General features: G+C 42.2%; 1 protein-coding gene across 1 annotated transcript in view; it reads left to right on the top strand.

Annotated features, from left to right (window-relative positions):
- UCK2 (uridine-cytidine kinase 2) overlaps positions 1-16,091 on the top strand; it is a 97,536-nt gene that overhangs the window by 61,417 nt on the left and 20,028 nt on the right. The window contains exons 2-3 of the mRNA XM_007937742.2: positions 6,984-7,143; positions 8,388-8,484. Of these exons, the coding sequence (XP_007935933.1) occupies positions 6,984-7,143; positions 8,388-8,484 (257 nt within the window). The remainder of the gene's footprint in view (positions 1-6,983; positions 7,144-8,387; positions 8,485-16,091) is intronic.

The following is a 16,091-nucleotide window of genomic DNA, read 5'->3' as shown; positions in this document are numbered from 1 at the left end:
ACTCCACGTGATGCCTTCAAAACAGAGTTTTTGTAGGTTTCAGGAGAGGGGGTTGTGTATATTCACAAAAGGTTGAGGAATTTGGGGAGTGAACTGTGAAATGGGTGAGGGATGAGTCACTAGTTTCTTGTTATCAGCTGATAGAGGGTTGGGCAGAGGGGAGAGGGTCAGCAATTAACTTTTGTTCCCTTATGTCCTGTTCATTTACAGGTTGTTTCTAAAACATTTCTATTGTCCATGGCCAGAGTTAATTTACAAGTTAAATCTAAAATACTTTTAGCAAGTCTATCATCTGCTGGAAGGAAGGTGGGGTGGGAAAATAGTTGGGGGTAATTTAGTTTACTTATGTTTACTTATCTAGTCTCATCCAGGTGCCAGGGTGGGGAAAATAGTTTTTACCATCCTTCTCCTGTTGAGTGGCTGGTGGGTTTAAACTGCCAGTGTTTTCGTTAGCAGCCAGATGCTTTAACCACTGCAACATCAGAGCTCCTATTTAATGACAGAGACGAGGAAAGCCACTGTCAAGTGTGATTGATGTGACTGGTGCACCATCCCAGCGGGAAAGCGGTAGATGGGGTTTCCTGTCTGAAGTGACTAAGCATCTGGGCCTTTTTGCACTAGTAGTTGCTGGAGTGTTGAGTTGAGGGCAGGTGTTAACATGAAGTCTACAGCTCATTCCAAAGACTGAAGGGGAAGGTCCTTGCTGGAGGTAAGGCCTACTGGCACTTGGCTGCTAACTTAAAGGTTGGAGATTTGAATCCATCAGCTGCACTGTGGGAGAAAAATGTGGCAGTCTGCTTCTGTAAGGATTATAGCCTTGGAAACTCTATGTAGCAGTTTGCACTGCCCTTATAGAATTGGAATCCACTTGATGGCAGTGGGTTTGGTTTTTTCGGGTTTCATGTGGAGATGGTTAGCTATTTTAAACTCCAGGTTATGTAGTTGCTAGGTTTTGTCCCATCTGAGGAATTCTCTCTGATGTTGAAGCAGCTCACTCAGGGAGTGACAGACAGTTTAATGGAATGCTGAAATGCTGGGCAGCATGGCTCTTAGTCTACAAATTCCTTTTACCCTTCTGTAAGCTTGCCCAAGATAAATACCATCTCATTCTCTTAAGGATAAGCCCAGCCTAAAGCTTCCTGAGAGCTGTTCTGCTGCCTTGACCTGTCTAGCCCTGTCCTCTGCCCAAGTTTTGAGCAATTTAATGTTGGGAGTGGGGACATATGACTGAGAGGCTGTTTAATTGGTTGGCTCACTCAGCAGTATTGGAACTGGATGTGAGGTTTTAGGATTAGACCTGAAAGATAAACACACTAGAAATAGCACAGTAAGATGGTGTTTAGGCTGTCTGAGCCACCTTCCCTGGGAAAATGATTTTAGGGAAAGAGAGACTTTCTTTGGCATGTAGGAACCTCAGCAGCTGCTCTTTTGGGAACTGCCAGCTGGAGGGCATGCTGATTAGTTGTTGACTGCCCTTGGGACTTCCTGAATGGGAAGTATCTCTGAGAAACTGGTTTTCATTGTTCAGCACATCTGGTGGACTGGCCTTTTTTGTGAGGGAGAGCCATTGGCATGTTCTGGAATTACAGCGTTGGAAGGACTCTTTATCTTTATTAAAGCCATTGTATGTTGCTCCCCTTCATCATAGATGTTTGTGAGATTTAATCCTACAGGCTTTTCTTAAAAGAATTCTCTGGGCCCATAATTAGTAATTCCTAACAGCTGGATTCTTTTGAGCACTATCCAAATTTAGAATCCAAACACCTAGAGTAGGTTGTATTGTTTGCTTGTTTGTTTACTCTTAGCTTCTTTTTGTTATACAAATCCCTTGCTTGCCTTTTGCTACATGAAAATCTATGAAATGTTGTGGAATCTTAATAATGCAGTGAGATAGACTGAGTTTTTCCAAGCAGTCCCCCTCCCTGCTTCTTTCCCTTGCCATTGTTCTCTAGAAGTGGAGTAAATTTATGGATAACATTGGGGATGATGCCATAGCAGCTTCACTTGTGGTATAGCCGAAAGAATTGTGTGTTTGGAATCACTGGAGCTGGTTGGCTCTTTTAAACCCTGGAGAAGACCTTGGCTTGAGACTTGGTTCTGTGACTTTGACCAAGTCATTAACTTGCTTGATTCTCTGAGTTACAATTTCCAAATTAAAAAAAATGGAATAATAATTTGTATGGAATTAAGTGAGATGATGTCTTCCAAATGCCATGCAAGAGAAACCAAACCCGTTGCCACTGGGTTGGTTCTGACTCATAGTGACCCTATAGGACCAAGTAGAACTGCCCCATAGGGTTTCTAAGGCTATAAATTTTTACAGAAGCAGACTGCCTCATCTTTCTCCTGCAGAGTGGCTGGTGGATTTGAACTCTGACCTTTTGGTTAGTAACCAAATGTTTTAACCACTGTATTACCAGAGCAACTCATACAAGGGAAGAAATTGTAAGTCACCTTCATTGAGTCTTCTATATTATTTATTTTTCATTATGTAGAGATAATCTCTTAGTAACCTGGTTTTAACTTTTTATTCAGACAGTAACCCACAGTCCATCCTATCAAAGATGTGCTAGAAGTGGCGGGACAGAGTATCTTCTGGATATATTGCATTAAATATGAGGATATTATGCACAGCTACACTTAACTCCAGCTCCAACAGGCAGTGTCATTTTAAGCTTGTGAGGGCGTAGTGAAGCAAGTGAGAGGGTGGGCTCCGGAGTTGGAATGCTTGCATTGAAATTCTGTTTCCACCACTGTGTGTCTTGGACAAGTCATTTAATCTTTCAGACTCAGTATTCACATCTGTAGAATGAGAATAAGAACACCCAACATAGAAGGCTGTACGAAGTAAATGAGATCAATTAAAGTGTGATGCTTCTAACTCATTATGACGAAACTGCTCATTAAGTGTGGGCTGTTATTATAATAATTATTTTAACTATTACCTCACCATAGAATTTGCCCTCTTCCCATTTTTTGCATTCAGTAGGATCAAGAATTTCTGCCTTTTCACACTCACTCATTAGGTCCTTTCTCAAGGGAACAAGGTGACACCTTGTTGATCCCTCTTTTAAAGAGGGCAGTGTTGGGGAAAGGCAATGATTTAAATCAAAGTGAAGGAGACACTAGAGATATATCCTAGAGAAATAAGAGCTGTGGCATGAACAGATGTATGCACACCATGTTCGTTGCAGCACTCACTATTCATAATAGCAAAAAGATGGAAACAAATGCCCATCGTGGATGAATGGAGAAACAAACTGTGGTACATATACACAATAGAATACTAATGCAACGTTAAAGAGTAGATTAATCTGCAAAACACCTGATAACGTGGATGAGCCTAGAGGACGTTACATTGAGAGAAATTAGTCAATTACAAAAGGACAAATATTGTATAGGACCAATACTGTAAAACGTCCAGAAAAGGTTTACATACGGGAAAAAAATTAAAAAATGAAGTGAAGGAGACAAAGAGGAGAGTATTAAGTAGGGAAGAGACCATTTCTTCATGACACAGTAGAGCTCTAGCCATCCTATCTGGCTGCCTTTCTCCATCCTTCCTTCTTCTGTCCTTCCTAAAATTTCAAGCCTACATATAACAGCATAATGAATCTCTGTGTATTCATCACCCATGTTCAATGAGAGTTTTTTAGGACTCATTTCTATCAGGGACCAGGAGGGAAGAAAATAAACAGAAAAATCTAGGCTGAGCTAGAGACAGGTGCTTACTTGCTTACTCATGTAGTGGTATTTATCTCCTGAGTGATAAAGAAATTCTCTTGTCACAGAATCTATTCATATCTTTAGGTTGAGGAAAACCTAAGGACTCAGGATTGAGAGTGATTAAAAATGGAACCAAATCAGTTGCCATAAAATTGATCCCAAATCATAGTGACCCACGTGTGTCAGCGCAGAGCTGTGCTCCATCGGGTCCCCAGTAGCAGATTTTTTGGAGATAGAGTGCCGGGCCTTTCTTTTGACATGTATCTGAATGGACTCCAGCCTTTCAGGTAGCAGTTGAGCATGTTAACTGTTTATACCACCCAGGGACTCTGTGCAGTTTTAGGCATGTCATTTAATTCTGTTTCCTCATTTGTGAAGGATAGCGTTGGTGACCTCTGAGGGTGGCTGTAATGGAGCACTTGGAATAAGGCCCGACACCTAATAAGTAATCAGTTAAAATGTTAGCAGTTTTCTGGGTGGTGTTATGTTTGTTGAAGGGAAGGGTCACCAACCAGGATCTGGAAAACATGGAACTGAGACATGCACCTGTGGGCCAACAAAATAGCCTTACTTTTTCCTATTTGGAAAAACAGTCTTTACTTTCTCTTTGATAAAGAATTGTGACTAACAATTATTGTTGTTAGGTGCCATTGAGTTTATTCCAACTCAGCCATCCCATGCAATAGAATAGAACTGTCCGACCCACTAGCCACTCCTTGGAAGGAAGGTTGAGCAACCTATTTCCATAGTGATACTGCCTCAGACACCCAAGAAAGGGTTGCTATGAGTCAGGTCCGACTTGACTTGACAGCAGATAACAACAACAACATAGGTTTTCTTGGCTGTAATCTTTACAGGAATGAATTGCCAGGTTTTTCTCTTGCAGGGCCACTGGATGGGTTCAAACCACTGACCTTTTGATGTTGTGCTAACCATTGTGCCACCAGAGTTCCTTGTGATGGTGCTAATTTCGTAGAAGTACATTTACTGTATATCCAATAACCCAGTTTTACTGGCCATAACAGTCTCTGCCCTAGATTTTGTCTGGGTTAAGGGAAATGATTGGCTGTCTCCAAAATTAGGTAACATACTTGTTTCCCGAAATTTCCACTGTTTTTGGTGGTGGTGATAATACTTTTTCACTTAAACCAATGTCATTTGTGTGAAGAAACATTTAATGTATTTAACTATAAATAAAAATCACCATGACTTTAGAGGAATACAGATTTATATACTTTGGCTTCAGGATCTAAATGAAACATGGACCTCTTTTCATTTTCATTCCTTGGACTCGCAATAAAGGTAACAGGTATGACTTTGCCTTAGGATGTGGAAAGCATATGGAAATCAGGAAAAGGAAATTGTAGGTCCTCATGTGTTTTAAAATTATATTTTATAATTGTATAGAGCCTTAGATTTTTGTTGTAACATTTTTATTTTTGAATCAAGTCTGGGTTATATGCAAGTTTTATTTTTTCATGATTAATTTTTTTTTTTTTAATTTTTTACAAATCTGCAGTTCTGAAAATACAAGGATGTTTTCAGTGTTTCTATGCAAAAATATCATAAAAATAAAATAAATTGTTTTAAAATAATTAACAGTTGAGTCAGAATATTCTTGTTTCTTCAAGGATCCTTACATGATTTTGTGTCACAATTTGTACAACAGAGCATGTTACACAGAACAGTTTAATATATGTAGTGTCTAAGGCATTTGACTGCTAACCAGAAGGTTGGCGGTTCAAACCCACCAGCCCTCCTTGGAAGGAAGAATGGGCAATCTGCTTCCATAGAGATACCACCTCAGAAACCAAAGGAGGGGTTGCTATGAGTGGGATTCGACTTGATGGCAGTGAGTTTGGTTTTTTGGTTTAGTGCAATAGAAAAGGAGCTCTGGTGGCACTGTGGTTAAGGCACTGGGCTGCTAACCAAGAAGGTCGGCAGTTCGAACCCACCAGCCACTCCACAGAAAAAAAGATGAGGCAGGTTGCTTCCATAAAGATTTACACCCCTGGAAACTGTAGAGAGTTGCTAGGAGTTGGAATCAACTTGATATCAGTGAGTGAGTGCAACAGGAACAGTTTTTCTTATGCTCAAATCAGATAGATAGCTTGAAAATTTTCTTGGGTTTTCTCTATTAAATTCAGTTGTGAAAATAAATTCAAATGTAAAATTCCTAAGGCTGAGCCCGAGAAATTTCTAAATACGCTAATTTTTCCATTGTTTAGAATTAGGTCAATATAATTCTATAAGCAGTTTATAAGCAGCCCTTGCTTACAGCTTCTTTCTAGAATTTTTTTTTTTTTTTTTGTAATTTACACATTCTTAAAATTAGTCTTTGTATCAAATGAAGGGAAGATATGAGTTACTTGATAAGTAAAACAACTCTTTTCTTCACTATCTCATTCTTTTTAATTTGTTTGTTTTTATAATTCTCTTTTCTCCAAGAGTCTGTTTTATTGGAGAGAAGGTGAGGCAGATAAATGTATTACTAGCAGCACAACACAAATCACCTAGGTTTGGGTTCATTTGGAACTCCCTTCCCCACTCTTAGTTTGATAGCCCGTGTTTTAAGTGTTGGGGTGTTTGTGCCCCATGTGACTGCAAATCTAAAAGTGACACACATTTGTGAAAAGGCCGCCTGGCTTACTGTAAGGGTGAAGAAGTCCACCCTTACTAGGCAGAGGAAAATAAAAGTAAGCAACGAGTAGGGTTAAAGTCATGATGTTGGAGTTACTATTGATAGCTGAGCTCTTGGGCTGTGGTTTCCACTTTTACTGATAAAAAGAGAAGCACAGGTGCCAAGGAGTGTCCCAGCGATGGAGAGTTAAGTCTTTATTATCTAGAGGCTCTTTGGCTGAGCAGTTCTTCACGAACATGTCCTCTTTGCGCTTTCTGCTGCCTTCTTCATGCATCTGTACCAGGGCAAGAGCAGGGCAGAATAAATTCAATTCATGTTACCTTTTACTATTGGCTTTGGGAAAGGTTTTTTTTTATGGAAGAGGAGGTAGAATTTACTGCCTCTACTGCTGCCAGTCACTACAGATACATATGAGGAAGGGGCTTTTGGGACCCACAGACTTCTCTCAGCAGGTGGATTCTTTTCCCTTAGCTCTGTTTGTAATCCATTATTAAAATGGTAGCCTCTGGGCTCTTCCTTCCAAGAACCCTGAATGTGCATCAGTTTAGTGACCCTGGATGTTCTTCACAAGTATTCCCTTTCTCTTATTCCTTGGTGTTCTCTTCTCTCCTCACAGTCTTCTGTTTGTGCTAAGATTGTGCAACTTCTGGGACAGAATGAGGTCGACTGTCGCCAGAAGAAGGTAGTCATCCTGAGCCAGGATAGTTTCTACCGTGTCCTCACTGCAGAGCAGAAGGCCAAAGCCCTCAAGGGCCAGTTCAACTTCGATCACCCCGGTGAGTGGGGCTCCTGAAAGAGAGAGAGACAGAGAGAGAGAGTGAGTGTGTGTGAGTGTGTGTGTGTGTGTGTGTGTGTGTAGGTTGAGTAACTTAAATCTGTTATGATGAAGTTTCTTAACCTTTCAGGGACTCTGTCCCCATATATAAAATGGGAGATTGTTAACAACTTTGAAGGGTTATTAAAGGTGTCATAATGAAAGAAAAAATTCTGAAACACATTATGTTATGTTTGGTTTATTAAAAGTTGAATGAATCTGTGTCTGAATAAGGGTGACACCGTATGACCCTTTTACTCGTGGTGGGCTATGACAAAGGATGGAATGTACACATGGCTGCTGCTGCCGTCTCCGCTGTCTGAAGCAGCCTGTTTCATCACCACCACCCCAACCCTACCTCACATGTGTGCACACCCCAGAAGGAGAGGTAGGAAGATCTAGGTTGTTTAACAGAATAGTTTTTCCCTGACTGTCCAGAATAGCACATTGCAGCTTTAGTTGGTTTGTAGTTTGGGTTTCTTACAACTTTTGCAATTAAAACTTCTTAGCAAGGTGCTTATTGTGTGCCCTACAAGAAAGGGAAAGTTCTTATACATTCTGTGAATGAGAAAACAATGTACACTTGGTATTTGAATTTGAATTCTAGTCCATAAAGCCCAAATAGTTTTAAATGCCATCCAAGCACACATTATGTTCTACAAGGACGGGAACGTTCTCACTACCTTCTGTGAGTGAGAAAACAATATGGAAATTCTGCCATTAAAATATAGGAATTCAAAAGAGTGTTACATGTTTACATAGTATACTATGTGTTACTATGAAAGGAAATGTCCCAATTAAAAAGGAAAAACAAACTCTGTGGGGCAAAGGTTTACTCTGAGACACATGAGTTAGGATCAATTTGACAGCAATTTTTTTTTTTTTTTTTTTAAATAGTCATCATGCTTTCCAGGTTAACATATGCTATTCCCCAGAACAACAGCTGAATTTAGAATGGAGAGGATAAATGTCCAAGACCAAGGATGGCAGTGTTAGGAGAGAAAAAAGAAATCAGTGTATCAGAACTCATTCACAAGGATTTTTCATTCTGTATTGGGTAGAAATCTGCCTTTGATGGCTATGCTCCTGTAGGTATGATGTGTTTGCATTGCAAGGATTCCCTGTGCATGGTGCATGATTGCAGGAATCATGCAGGAGAAATCATTTTAAAATTAAGAAGCATTTTAATGGTTTGATTTCCTTCAGATGCCTTTGATAATGAACTCATCTTCCAAACACTCAAAGAAGTCACTGAAGGGAAAACAGTCCAGATTCCTGTGTATGATTTTGTCACACATTCCCGGTAAGTGAATTGTTTGGGGTCCAAGATTGCTGCCCTTTGCTCCACTGAGTGACTCAGTGCACTTAGATTTTCTCCCCCATTTTCTGCCCAGTCCTCTTGCAGCCTCCCTTTGAGGGGCAAGGGCAGGAGGATGCACCATGGGTGTGCATGAGTTGAAGAGTTCATCCAGACACTTCCTGGAACAGTCCAGTCATCAGGTTTCATTAACTTAAGGATAGGTCCAACAGTTTGGGCTTGGGTGAGGGACTGAACATTTATTCTGATCTACAGCCCTGAGCTGTTCTTGGAACAAGATGTTGCATCAGGAGGCAGGGTTAGAGCAAGGGCAGGAAGAAGAACAAAGAAGACTGTTCTTTTTGCTGTTGGTTTACTGGAGATGGGGTGATGTGGAGAGGTCTGAAGGCTCTGAGATCCCATAGGCACTGATCTCAGATTTAACCAGACTCTCCAGAAAGCTGCTCAGGGCCTTTCTTTCATACTTGTATACTTTCTTGAAGATTTATCTCAGTCAAGTAAATTGACCTTCTCCATTGAAGCTTCTAGTTTAATGATCCTGATCGGGAGTAGAAGTAGGGTGTGACCTCTATCCCCATCCTCTGAGTGGCAGAAATAGGCTCCTGAAGGATCCCTACTCCTGCTGGCAGGCCCTCAAGCCATTACACCATTGAGTTCCCTTCTGAGCTGTATAGAGCTTCCAGCTCACTCTTAATTTTAACATCACATCTTTTGGAATGTTCCAGCCAGATTTAAAACTTCTAAGTGGTGTTTAAGGAGCTCTGGTAGCATAGTGCCTAAGGCACTTGACTGCTAACCAGAAGGCTCGCAGTTCAAACCCACCAGCCACTCCTGAAGATGGGCAATCTACTTCCGTAGTGATACTGCCTTGGAAACCCAAGGAGGGGTTGCTATGAGTTGGGTCTGACTCGATGGCATGTAACAACAACAACAACAAGAAGTAGTGTTTTATATCAAGTGTGGTTCCTTGCATTTTTTAGGCTGGTGGTTGCTCAATAATTTTTCTTTTCCCCTAGCTCTAGGTTATTTCTCCTACTTGCTTTCTATTTTTCCTTCCTAGTTGCTTTATCTCACTCTAATGAGTTTAATTTTTTTTAAGTGGGAAATTAGAGCTCGTACCTCCTCTATTAGCAAGCATTTCTATTACTTCCTAGCCTGTCTTTAATATAATACACCACACATGGCTTTTTCTCATGAGCCAGATTGGGCAGAGGAGGGAGATGAGAGAACACTCATCACATAGAATGGAGCTGTTTCCCCACTCACCTTTATCCCTTATCTGTATCTTCTGAAGTACTTCCTTTTATGGGCCAGACTCTCCTGTGCTGGAGAGTCAAAGGATAAGATATCATGCCCACTTCTGTAATCATACCAGTCTGTTTTCCTAACTAAACCACTGTAGATATTTCATGAATAAAGAGGTGTGGTATAGGAAAGGGGCTAACGTGATCATTGAGGGGGCTGGGAGAGTGAATCTGGGAGGCTACAGTCAAATGATCAGAGTGAATAGCTTCTACCAACTCCAGCCTCAGGCACTTGGTGGAAGTCCTGCTGCATAAGGTGTTTATGTAGGCACTAGGAGCTGGAAGGGGAGCTCTGGTGGCATAGTGCCTAAGGCATTTGACTGCTAACTAGAAGGCTGGCAGTTCAAACCCACCAGCCACTCCTGGGAAGGAAGATTGGGCAATCTACTTCCGTAGAGATACCGCTTCAGAAACCCAAGGAGGGGTTGGTATGAGTTGGGTCCAACTCAGTGGCAGTGAGTTTGGTTTGGTGGAGCAGGAGGAGTTAGGACTCATGGGAGAGCCCAAGAAGCCACAGCCTTGAATGAGGAACTTGTGAAATGATTTGCAGAGTTTCCTTGTTGGGCTTTTAGGATCCTCTGAAAATTTTGGTGTTTGCTTCACTTGGATCTTCTACATCTCTGATGAGTTCCTCTCTTTGGCAAAATACCCCGGGGCTGCATAAGGAAAAGGTTTTTGGGTAATGCAGTTTATAGCTTAGAGACAGGAGTGGTGGTGGTGTCGAGCTGACAAGACACCATCCAGCCCACCATCTCCCAAGGAGCTTGTACTTGAGGGCGGAACACCAGCTGAAGAATTAAAATGAAGCATGACAACTAAAGCTGTGGCATATGGCAGATGTAAAGGAGGGAGGAAGGGCTGGAGTATTTAGAATGGGTTTCATAGAAGAGGCAGTATTTGAGCTGTACATGGTTAAATATAAGATGTTGTTGGGGAAAGGGATTTCCAAGGTATAAAATGGTGTGGCGGAGGCATCTGACATCCTCTAACTTCACAAAGGGAGAAAGAATCACCATCATCATCAGCCCAAGGCTGATTGCTCTGAAATGGAGGTCAGACATACCTGCACCCTCCAAACTTTTTTTTGCCAGTTTTGACATCAGCTTTCTCTCTCACGGCACTTTGTACTTCTCAACTGGGTTCAATAATTTGTTGCAGTGGCCACACAGAACTCACAGACCATACTCAGAGTTTGGGGTTTATGGGGAAGCAGCAGTTTACAATTCAGCATCAGGAACAACTCAGGAGGTTTCTTGGCCAGTCCTGTAGGTAGGCCTCTTGCTGGCCCTTGGCCTGGCCTTGGACCTGCTTGGGTAAGTGTTACAAAGCTCTTTAGCTCTGTCACTGTAAGTGCCTGGGGGCCACTCTACCCTGCCAGGAAGCCTTGGCTCAAAGGCACTCAGTTCTCTCACTCCATGGGTTGGTGAACCTAGCTCTGCCAAGTGCTTGGAGGCACCAGCAAGCTTCCTTCTTAGCAGCACTCCAGTCTCTTGCTCCTTGGGCTACACACACACCCCACTACACCATCTCCTGCTGGTCTTCTGGTTCTGTTGCTGCCAGTTCTTTGCCATGCTTGCTGCCACTTCTTACTGGCTTGTGCCACCTCTGGTGTTGCAGCTCTCTGTTTCCTGGGTGTAGGAGATTGCCAGCACAGGAATCCCACATCTAAAGGACATAATCTGCTCTTGCCTCTTTCTTGCTGGTAGTAAGATCCTTCTTTTCTGCATCTGGGATAGCTAATTTTAAGCCTAGTGGGATGGCAAAAACTGATCCATCCCCTCGTTAGGGTTCTGTAAGCCTTATTTGCATGGTCCCACTCCCACAAGGGTTCCATGCATCGTAGTTGCATTATAAGCAAGCTGTCCAATCCCCTCGGTGGACCACAATCACCTTATTTGCATAGTCTCCCCCCAGACATTTGGTGGGAGTTACAAGACTGTGGCAAGAAAGGCCGTACAAAAGTGACCCGTCGCACTGCACAAGGTAAAGGATAAAGCATTTTAGGAATAGGCATGGACAAGTTGGGTGGGGAATTGTAGTCCCTTAGGTGAGGAGGGCAGGGGAGAGTGGCAGCACTTGAAAGAGGTTGGGGTGGTAGGTAGGCCTCAACATCATGAACGGCCATGAAAGTCAGAGCCAGGTTTGCTGTAGGGAGCCTCAAATGTTATGTAGGACTGGAGAAAGCATTCTGGTGGCAGGAGGAGAAAGGATCCAGGGCTGTCATTTAGGAGGCTTTTGAATTTGCCCCAGTGAAAGATAGATAAGGGCCTGCAATAAGGCTGGAAGGGAAGTATTAGGGTAGTGGACAGGAGTTAGGGTCTGAGCAGTAAGGAGTTGAGGAGGAATGAGGTGAAGATGAGTACCTTAAGCAACATGAATTCCATTGAGTTAAGTGTAAACTGGCAGAATTCCCACTTAAGAGATGTTTCTCTTTGTTCCCGTGGTTCCTCTCATACCATGTGTGTTTGTATGTATGTATATGTATATATGTATCTATATGCATCTATATGCATCTGTATGTATGTATATGTATATATATGTATATGTATACATGTATACATATGTATGTATGTATGTATATGTGTATACACAGACATAATTATTTTTGTTGCACAAATTTCAGGTGGTTTTATTACAAATATATTTCTTTTTATTGTGATTTGGGTGAAAGTTTACAGAGCAAATTCACTTTCTATGCAGCAGCTTAGAGACACTTTGTCTCCTGACATTGTCTGTAATTTCCCACAATGCAACAGCTCCCTTCCCACTTCCTCCCCATAGTTACCTCTTCCCTGTGTCCTTCCCTCCCATGTACTCCTGCCTCCTGAGAGCTGTCTCCCTGTGCATAAACAGCCCTTTTATTCGCCCATGATTGTTCTCTCCAACGAGTGTATCTATCTAATGTACATGTTCAGCTCATATGCCTGTCTTTTGTTCGATTGGAAGCATCAGGAGTGCATTCAGTTCCAGACATGAAGGGCAGCTAGGGGCCATAGTCTCAGTGGTTCTATCAGGCTCTATCAGACCAGCAAACCTGGTCCCCCCTTTTTTTTTTTTTTAATTTTGAGTTTTGTGCCACATTGTTCTCCCACTCTGTCCAGGATCTCCTACGTAGATCCCCCTCCAAGTGGTTGACAGTGGTTATACCTTACATTTTATAACCTTATTCTTCAGTGACCCACGAAATATTGCTGATCACCCTAGATCATAGCACTCAGTATGGTCATAGCACTCAGTATGGTCATAGCACTCACTCACTCATTTACTCTCTCACGGGCCTCCTGGCCTGAGTCTCTTGTTGACACCCACCTGTTCAGGATTAAGTGATCCCACCCCACCCACAAGCCTTTGATGATGAAGTATAAAGATTGTTGGACTGAGACTGTAGATGCATTGTGAACATTCATCCCTGGTCTTCCCCTTCTCGTATACCAGATGAGACGGTTAGACTAGGTTATCTTAAATGCCCCAGCCACCTCATCTAGGTTTCTTGTCTGGGCTTCCAAGCTAGACTCCAAATGAAGGCTTCCAACTGGTAGTTTCTAGTTCAACCCCTGCTGAGTATTTGCATTTCCACCCCAGCTATACTGAATCAGAATCTACATTTTAACAAAATCCCTGGGTGATTCTTAGGTATAAATAAGAAGTCCTGCTCTAGACTCTTACTCACTTTAGGTTCTTTGCACACTCTGGACTAGTAGTTGCTTGATTGATGTTGTTTTTAGACCTGAGTTTTGAAGGTTTTCCTCACCTTACACCTACATGTGCATTTGGGAAATAGTGAACTCTACCATCTTGGGGCACCAAGAACAAGGCTAGCAGTTACGGTCTCTTTACTTTGCCAGGAGGCACTTCTGTTGAGTTGGAAAATTGACCTGTTCCTTTTTAGTATTTATCAGTTAGACATGCTGCCAAGCATTTGATATAATGTCAGTATATGGGAACCTAGCACAGCTCTATTCTTAACATTTGTTTTTTGAAATGGAGCCTTAGGGGTCCCACAGCACAATCTTTGTTTCCCAATAGACTCTTTCCACTGTCTCCTTAGCCCATGGGGAGTTGCCTGAAGTAGCTCATTGCACTCACTCATTGATCCTTTTTCTATCCATTTGTCTTCTGAACTCTCCCCAACTTGGTTCCTTATCCTAAACCACATGGGCACCCTGTTTTCTGGCAGCTGACATTTCTCTAGACCAGTGATTCTCAACCCTGGCTGCACATTAGAAATACCTGGGGAGCTTTTAGAAGGATATTGCTGCTCTAACTTCACCCCTAGACTAATTAAATCAAAATCTCTAGGGTGTAGAGTTGAGGTTGTAAGTGTTTTTTGAAAAGCTCCCAGGTGATCCTGATGTGCACCCAGAGTTACACCATTCTGGATGGTTCCAGAGAAGATCCTAATCTTCCTTTGTTTTTTTCTCCTGTCTTCTACCCTGCCCCCCCCAATATTCTACTACCTTAATAGGTACCCCAATTTAAAACCAACGCAGAGACTAAACTAATGGGTCAAAAAGTGTAGGAGGAAAGGAAGGTTGAATGGGAGTGGGCAGCTGCTTATGTTGAGCTACTTTTGTTGGCACAGTTAAAACTATTGTCTTAAAGAACTTTAAAAAGAAGTGTTTTCTTCAACGAATGTTTGCTGGTCTGCTAGTCTGGGTGAGCAGTGAACCCTGCAGTGGTAATCATTGCTTCCCTTCCAGTGAATTTTGAGTAAGAGGCAGTGGGTGCCATGTAGGTGGTTATAGGACAGAATGAAAGCATAAGAATTCAGGTAGCCTGTGATTTGTGGTGTATTTGAGTTATGATGAACTGTACTTAGGGCCACCTGTGTTTTGCTCTGTACATCTTACTGTTAGTAATATGTTCTACAAGCTATGGTGCAGCGAGTAATTTGTTGATGTTACCATTCTCAGATGTCATGTATCCAACATCCTAAGACAAATAAAGATTGAATTTATGAAGATACTGATAATAAAAGGCAATAATAATGAAAACTTAAAAAAAATTCAGGTCAGAACTGACTTACAGTGTGTAGTCGTCAGAATGGAGACCTGTCGTAAGTCAGGGCCTACCTGTAAGGGGAAGTTGAGGCTGAGCAGAACTAGACCTGAGCAGGTCCCGTCTGTCAGAGGGCCATCACTAATCCATCTTAGCAACATCTCACCTCCTTGGCTTTCTAAAATTTTAGTTTTACTGTAAAATATCTATTGAAAAAACACATTTGCCATTTTAGTCATTGTAAGTGTATAGTTCAGAGACGTTAATTCTCTCACCATGTTGTGCTACCATCACCATTATCTGTTTCCTAAAGTTTTACATCATCCCAAACAGAAAATCAGTACCCTTTCAGCAGTAACTCCCATCCCTCTTTCCTCTTAGTCCCTGGTAGCCACTAACAAACTTTTGTCTGCATATTCTAGACATTTTATATTAGTGGCATCATAAAGTATTTGTCCTTTTGTGTCTAAAGTATTTCACTGAGCATAATGTTTTTGTTATGCTCAAATTTCATTATTAAATGAGGTTTTCCAATTTCATTATTATATGAGTGCTTGAACAATATCTCTCAGAAAGATCAGCACAAGGCTGGTCCCCATGAGGCGGAAGTTAAAGATATCCCAAATGTCCAAACTACCGTACCACTCCATCATTTCACACGTTAACTCCTGCTCCTCCTCCCAGTAATTTCCTCCATCTTAGGGTTCTGTATTTTGCTGTAACGCCTCACAGAACTTACAGATACCCAAGGTTCTGTAGTGGTTATGTTTTTGTGTCAACTTGGCTGGGCCTGGTTGAGTGGCTGGTGGTAGTTATTCCCCATGAGGAGACTGGCAATTAACTCCATGGCGGGATCTACCACAAGCAGCTGATAGCTGCCTTTAGGATGTGATCTGCTTCCTGTATATAAGGAGAAGCCTTGGGAATGGTATCTAGCCTTTGGCACTCTTGGACCGTGTATGTAGCCGTGTCGTTACTCAGCAGCCTGCTATGCTCTGCCGACCTTGGGACTTACAGTGGACTTAAGTTAATGGCCTGCCGTGTTTTGGTAACATCGGGACTGTGCCTTTTCACTTGTCAATCTTGGGGCTTCTCAGCCTCAGCAGCCAGCAGCTGTCTGAGTGAAGAAACATCTCAAGCTCCAGTGGGCTGGGTTGGGAGCTGGAGGCAGAGCTGGACCCCAAGGTTGAGGGGCTTTCACCCAGCCCCTAGAGCCTGGCACTTAGAACTTGGACTTAAAGCCTCCAAATTGTAAGAATAAACTCCTGTTTGTTAAGGCCATCCCATTTG

Source organism: Orycteropus afer, unplaced genomic scaffold (assembly GCF_000298275.1).
Source record: "Orycteropus afer afer isolate SDZICR_OR568_19922 unplaced genomic scaffold, OryAfe1.0 scaffold00044, whole genome shotgun sequence".
NCBI lineage: Eukaryota > Metazoa > Chordata > Mammalia > Tubulidentata > Orycteropodidae > Orycteropus > Orycteropus afer.
Note: the sequence above shows the minus strand (reverse complement) of the source record. Positions and strands in the feature narration are given on the sequence as shown.